The sequence below is a fragment of the Chinchilla lanigera genome, unplaced genomic scaffold, assembly GCF_000276665.1.
Source record: "Chinchilla lanigera isolate Chin_1 unplaced genomic scaffold, ChiLan1.0 scaffold00008, whole genome shotgun sequence".
Taxonomy (NCBI): Eukaryota; Metazoa; Chordata; class Mammalia; order Rodentia; family Chinchillidae; genus Chinchilla; species Chinchilla lanigera.
In genome coordinates this window covers 36,113,575-36,120,804 of record NW_004955409.1, presented here as the reverse complement: position 1 = coordinate 36,120,804, position 7,230 = coordinate 36,113,575, and the positions used below count along the sequence as shown (strand labels likewise).

The window sequence follows — 7,230 nt, the reverse complement described above, 5'->3', positions numbered from 1 at the left end:
CACCTGCACGGTACTGAGCTCAGAAGCCCGCTTCGGCCAAGCTACCCCTTCAGACGGGTCTCACCCCCAGCCTGATAGCCCTCCACAGGTCCTCGCACCCCTCCCCTTTCCGGGGCCTCCTCGCTCCAATACCTTGGCCTGTAGGCCCATACACAAGCGCTCGTGGTGCCGGTAGCGAACCAAGCCGGGGGCGGCAGCGCGCAGGGAGCGCAGAAACTGGAGGACTTGAGGGAAATGCTCCACGCAGCGTCCGCGCACCACTCGCCAGCTGGCTGCGGCGGCGAAGCGCCAAGTGGCGGGACCGGCCCCCTTGGGGCTGGCCATGATCGGCGGGGTACGCCCCCGGGAGGCTTCTAAACCCTTCCCTAGGGACGGGGTTTCCGGCACCTCTTGGAGTCTCGGGTTTTTCGTTCCGCGCTGGATACTTTGCGATCTTCCTCCGTCCTTTCCATAGATCACTAGAGGTATGGTGTCTCCTCCTGGCTCGGCGTGGACCCTGGATGGAGAAGCTAACAGTCCGCCAAGGAGGTAGATCGCTCAACTTCAAAAGCTGCCGCTGTCTGGAATTCCAGAGACCTTACTTCCGGCTCTGAGACCTCTTTCCCTCGCCCTGGAAGAGGTCGGCAAGAGAGAGCCAATGGGCGGCCCGAGGGAGAGAAATGTTCTGTGACGTCATAAGATGGGGACGGGCTGGTGGAGGGCGCTCTTCACGCCTGAAGTCTCGGTGGTAGATGGGTGCGGATTTGGGGCTGTGTGTTCTCCGATCTTTGTAATCTTTGCCTTCTTGAGAACTGCAAAAAAGTTACTTGACTCTGGAGACTCGACTCGTAATCCGTAAATTGGGGGTCGTGCTGCCTGCCTTTGCCGTCACCTCGGTGTGTTGAAATAGGGTTCCTTAAATCCTGGTCGTGGAAGCCTTTCCCCTGAATCGCGCTACTTCAGAGTTCGACGTTTTCTTTCGAGAAACAGAAGGGGGCGCTCACCTATAAAAAATAAAATACATTCAGAGCTGGCGTGATGTTCAGTAGCACAGGACTTGCCTAGCAGGAGAGAAGCCCTGGGTGTGATCCCCAGCGTCACGAAGGGATGAAGGAATGTGTGAATGAAATAAACAAACATTAGAAAATTTGGAGCCGGGCGTGGTGTTGCACGCCTGAAATCCCAGCTACCCTAAAGGTTGAGGCAGGATCCTGGCAAGGTCGAAGTTAGCCTGGCAACTGTTTCTGTTTTGTCCCAAAATAGAAAAAACAAAACCAAAAAGCCCGGGGACAAACAAACAACGGGTGGGGTGGGGATGTAGCTCATTGGAGGAACTTTGGGATTGAATTCTTAGTACTAACCAAAAGAACCTGGAGGGGCTGGGGATTTAGGTCAGCGGCACAGCGCCTGTCTGGCAAATGTGACGTCGTGAGTTCGATTCCCGTACGGGGGCGAGGGGGGGGGGAGATAAAGAAAAAAGGCATCACATTGTTAGCCTTCCTTTCTCTGGGTAGTGGTAGTACAGGTACTTTTTGGTGGTTTTCTGTGTTATCTCTTTCCTGCCTCACATAGTTGTTAATTACATTTTTCCAGGGATGTTGGCGCACATCTGTGATCCCAGTAGTGAGTTGACCTGAAGCAGGAGAATCAGAAGTTAGAGTTCAGCCGGGCCACTTTTAGATACTGTACCTGGTCTGAAGATAAGATAAAAGTGCTGGGGTCCCCAGTACCGCAAGAAAACATGAATAAATAAATAATAACAATTTAAAATATTTTCCTTTTTCAAATATATGCTTTGTGCACAGCTATAAGCAAACTGTTTTACTATCATCTTATTCCAGTATCTCCCGCTCATTCCATTACCCAGCACCGCACATTGTGTACTGTGTTGATGGATTTAAGTACCTGCCTTGACTACATTATGAAGACAATGAAACTGCACAGTCTTTTGGGCCATTTCTTCCACTTCTAGACCTACTGTCTCCACCCTGAGATAAGTCTTCTGAGATGAGCCACACATTTAATTGGCGGTGGGACCCCTAGTCCAAAAGTACCATAAGTTGGACATGTGTGAAATTCTAGTTATTTTACATAATTCCTTCACTTACTGTTCAACGTTTTTCCTCCTTTGAGTAGATCTGAGTTTCTGATCTGTGTCATTTTCATTCTTTCTAAAGAGTTCCTTCTAACATGCCTGGCAGGAGAAGTCTGCTCATGACAAATTTCGTCAGTTTTTGTTGAGAACGTGTTTATTTCTTTTCCTTTGAAGGGCACTTTTGCTGAACACTAGAATACTAGATTTGCCTCTTCAACTCACTATTTCATGCCACTTCCTTCTTGTCTGAATGCTGTCTGAATGCATGTTAATATAAATCTTTGCCCCTCTGTTGAACACTTTTCCTACCCTACCTCTTCCTTCTCTTCAATTTAATTTGTCTTTGATCATCAGCCGTTGGAATATGATACACCAATGTGCTGCTTTTTCTGTGTTTATTTGGTATCTGTCATGTTTGCTATTCTTTGAGTTTTCTGTACCTGTGTTTGGTAGTCCTCATTAGTTTGGGGAAATTCTTTTGGGGGGGGTAGGGACAGGGTCTTGCTGTGTAGTCCAGGCTGGCCTTGAACTCACTACGTAGCCCAGGCTGGCCTTGAAGTCACAGCACTCCTGCCTCAGCCTCCTGAGTACTGGGGTTACAGGTATGTGCCACCTTTCTTTTCTTTTCTCAGACAGGATCTCACTGTGTAATTCAGGTTGGCATTGAACTCGAGGAAGTCCTCTTTTCTCAGCACCCCCATGCATGTGCCACCACTTCCAGTCAGTTTAAGGAAATTCTAGTCATTGTTGCTTCACATACTTCTGCTGTTCTTTTCTTCTTTATCTGTGGTTCTTGTTATGGGTGTGCTACACCTTTTGTAATGGTTCGGTAGTTCTTGGCTATTCTGTTCTTTTTCCTCTTTGCATTTCAGTTTTGGAGATCTCTATTTACATTTCTTCAAATGATTCTCCCTTCAGCCTGGTTCAGTCTGTTCATGCCTGGCACTCATTAGGCAGTCTTCCTCTGTTTCAGCGTTTTTCATTTTCAGTGTTTTCTGTAGTTCTTTCTTAGAATTTCCAATTCTGTCTTTATTTCTCACCTGTTCTTTTTCTGTGGCAGAAGTACACATTTAATCTTTTTATTTATCTTATAAAACAGGACAAGTGCATTTTCGAAGTGCTTCTGTATCCACTGCAGCCATTCCCCCACAACACTAGGCAGGCAGAGAGAGCAGGAATCTTACAAGGAAACTGAAGTTCCAGAAATTAAATGATTGACTTAATTAGCAGCAGAACCAGACATGGGGCTAATTCTACTGATTCTTCATGTTGCCATAAGTAACACATCTTCTCAAATAGTTAGTGGGGCAGGAGGACGAGGGCACCGAGCAGGTGGTTAATGAATACCTGTGGGTGGCAAGATCACCACGGGGGTGTAGGAAGCTCGCAGAGCCTTCTCCCAGGTGTGTGGTGGCATTTGTAAGACCTGAGATCTTGAGAGGTGAATCAGAACTGCAACAGGACAAGGGCTGAAAAATCTTCGTGTAATGGGAGTTTGCAGGTGGTTGTTGGCAAACATGACTCACAGGTCTTAATTCTGGAAAGGATCATCGGTGCATGGAATCACTGCGTCAATTGTCAAGTGAGAGCTAATGAGGTAACAGCTTCTACCGAGATGGTTACCATTCTGGGCCTATGTACCAGGCTTTTAGTTTCTGTCTCCTGTGATGCCTTGCTCTGACCTACAAGTCTGAGACAGGAAGAGCACTTTTTGGATTCTTGTGTCTGTAAAGCCTGAGGTTCTGCCAAGGGTAGTGGTGTACACCTGCAATCCCCAAGTGCTAAGGCAGGAGGATCCCAAGTTCAAGCCCAGCTGAGGCAATTTAGCAACTTACTGAGACCCTGTCTCAATTTGTAAAAAATAAAAAGGGTTGGAGTATGGCTCAGTGTGAAGGCCTTGGGTTCAATCCACAGAACTTCAAAGAAAAAAAAAAGAAAGAAAAGAAAAAAGCTGAGGTTATGGTGCAATGGCAAGCAGAAAACCTGAAACAACACCCAGGATTTCGATGCAAATTTAATTAATGTTGGACAGGCACTGTCAGGGAATCAATTGTCCCTCAAAATGTCAGGCTCCAAAGGCCCAGGGAGGGAGGTTTTTATGGGGTTGCAAAGGTGAGAGGCACTTGGCTGCCTTTGATTCATTCTTACAAGGTGCATCCTACTGACCAGCAAGGCATCACAGTGACTAGCTGTTTCTAAGTGTCAAACAAACAGAACTGCAACATGAACTGTTGCCCAAGCAACTAAGAAGCTGAAGTATATTGGCTGGGAGTGCCATTTTCGGTTACAGTGGCAGGCACAGTGGCACAGGCTTATAATACCAGCTACTCAGGAGGCTGAGGCAGGAAGATCACAAATTCATGGCCAGATAGGGCAACTTAGGGACACTGTCTCAAAAAAAATATAAAGAGTTGGGGAGCAGCTCAGTGGCAGAGCATTTGCCTAGTGCAAGACCCTAGATTCAATCCCAGTATCACACACACAAAAAAACCCAACCCAAACCAAAAAACAGGAAAGACAGCTGAGGTCCCTTCTCCCTAACTCACTGGTGAAAGCGTATTGGGAAAGCTAATGCTTGCTGTATGTGTTTCTTGGCAAACACTGGACTCTGCCTCAGCCCTTATCTTGTATTAGACACTTATCTCTTCAGTTGAGGACAAGAATCCTCAGCTGCTTCATTATCAGGGCCCAGAAACCTTGATGCTGTCCAGTTTCTCCTCTTTGTAGACCAGGATGTTCTCCATCGGTTTCCTTTTGGCCTCATTTTTTTAATCTCAATTTTCCATTAAGTCTCTGGAGCTTGTGATTTTCTCTATAAAACTTCCTCTGTGAAGTGGGGTCCACAGCAGCCCATTTTTTGAGTTTCCTCCTGTCTCTCAGCAGCTGTCTCTCTCATAAATATTTCCTACTCTTAACCTCTGCTGTTGCTTAAATTCATTTTTTGATTTTGGGGAACAGGAGCTCAGTGTATATGACATCGCCCTGGGCCCTAGAGGAGGAGTCTACTTGCAGCCTTCCTGCCTCAGCCTCCGTGCACACACTGTGCACCACTCTCCTGGAGACCACAGCATGGAGGCCTGCACTGTCCCCATGGTAGGTCTCCTCGGAAGTGTTTCAGAGGAGCCAGTGCCAGCAGAGAGCCTGCCCTCAGAGCCACTCCTCCACAGCAGCCATGGAGCTGTTCACATGCTCTTGTATGTTCTCCCCTTTTCCTTTAGAGCCCATCGCATCATGATCATAGGGTTGATGGGTTTATTGGTTGATTGCAGTACTGAATACTGAACCCAGGTCCTAGCACTGACCTAAATTTCCAGCGCCCTTCCCTGTCTGCCCACAAGCTTTTTGGGGGGACAGGATCTCCCTATGTGTATAGTTCAGGCTGGCCTTGAACTCACTATGTAGCCCAGGCTGACCTTGAATCTACATCGGTCCTCCTGCTTCAGCTTCCCGAGTTTTGGGATTATAAGTGTGTACCGTTTTTATTTTTTATTTTGAGACAGGATCTCTCCAATGTGCTAATTTGCCATTCTTCTGCCTTAGCTTCCCAGAGTTCTGGATGCACCATAGCTTGAAATTCCTGGCCTGATAGTTTCAATATCTCTGAATGAATTTAGTTCTGATGCTTGCTATGCCTCTTAAAATTTATTTTCTCCTTCAGTTTCCTCTCTCCTCCCTCTCTGATATGATCTTGCTATATGTCTTAGTTACTTCTCTGTCATTGCTGAGACAAAATACCCAATGACCAAAATTAAAGAAGGAAAGGTTTATTTAGCTCAGTTTGTGGAGGTTTCAGTCCATACTGGGCTGGCTCTAAGGCAGGGTGGCATATGGCAGAGGGCAACAGTTCCTGGTGGTGGGAAAACAGCAAAAGCAGCAAGAGCAAAAGAGAGGAACACTAGAGCAAGCCTCTTTCCCTCCCTTACATTGTATGCAGGCTGCCTGTCCCAGGGCAAGTGTAGCACTCATACCCATAATCCCAGCATTGGACCATGAATCAATCACAAACTCTAGAAGCCCGCCCCATGACTGCATGAGGCTTTAGGGGGCCATCCAGACTCCATAACACTGTATCATCCAGGCTGGTTATGAACATACAAATTTCCTACCTCAGCCTTCCCAGTGCTGGGATTGTAGGCATGTTCCACTGTTCCCTGTTAGACTGTCCTAATGACTTGAGTCAAGAAGAGTAGTTTCTCTTCTGGACAGCCCTTGTTAAGAATGGAGTGCTTTGGGTCTGGGGATATAGCTCAGCAGCACAGCACCTGCCTGGCAAGCAAAAGGTCCTGAGTTTGATTCTTGGTACCAAAAAAAAAAAAAAAAAAAAAAAAAGAATGGAGTGCTCTGGATATATTTCAAAATGGCCACTTCTCTCCCCCTGCCAGAAACCCAAAGGGAATTTTCTATAGTTTCACTGTGAGAGTGTGGTAAAGCTTCTGGAAGTAAAACTAAAAGTCTAGAGATCCTCTTAAGAATGGACTCTCGTGGAGTTTTTAACTCAAATTTGTTCACTCTGAACCTCCAATTAGGGTTTGTTTTCCTGCCTGGCTTTTACAGAAGTTTTTGCTCCTGAGTTTCTGCTAAAAAACTGTGATTCTCTATCCACCTGTTTATCTTTCCAGTTTAGGAGACAGTAGTTTGCCCTGTGCCCTCAATTCTCTGATAGATCTGAGAGTTCTTTCTGTCTGTCCCTCTCTCTGTGTCTCGCTCTAGCTCTTGCTTTCTCCTTCTTCCCTCCCTCCCTCTCTTTCTTCCTTCCTTCTTTCTTCCCTTCCTTCCTCCCTTCCTTCCTTTTTTGGTTTTGTTGTTTTTTGAGACAGGATCTCACAGTAGAGTCCAGGCTGGTTTTGGACTACCCTCAACCTCTCAGTCCTCCTACCTCAACCATCTCAGGCTGGGATTATAGGCTTTGGTACCACACCTACGACACCTTTTTTTCTTGGCACCATGAGTTAGAAACTCAGGTCATCAATTAACTCTTTCCTTCTTCCTCTTCAAATCTAGTCCATCATCAAGGCTAATCAGTTCCATTTCCTATAAAACCATCAAACCTATCCCTGTTTTTCTTCTTAGGATCTCTATCCTGTTTTAGGTTCTTCTTTCACCTTGAGGAAAATCCTACTATATTCACTTCCAGTTTAACTTTTTTTTTTTTTTTT

The 7,230-nt window shown here is 46.3% G+C and overlaps 2 protein-coding genes across 2 annotated transcripts in view; both read right to left on the bottom strand.

Moving 5' to 3' along the window:
- LOC106147741 (TERF1-interacting nuclear factor 2-like) overlaps positions 1–339 on the bottom strand; it is a gene marked incomplete in the record, with an annotated part of 2,427 nt that extends 2,088 nt beyond the window's left edge. Inside the window, 1 exon segment of the mRNA XM_013510402.1 lies at positions 131–339. Within this exon segment, the coding sequence (XP_013365856.1) occupies positions 131–324 (194 nt within the window).
- Positions 1–466, bottom strand: part of LOC102006320 (TERF1-interacting nuclear factor 2) — a 45,177-nt gene extending 44,711 nt beyond the window's left edge. The window contains exon 1 of the mRNA XM_013510401.1: positions 388–466. The gene's annotated coding sequence lies outside the window, so the exon portion shown is untranslated. The remainder of the gene's footprint in view (positions 1–387) is intronic.
- Positions 467–7,230: the final 6,764 nt, after the last annotated feature.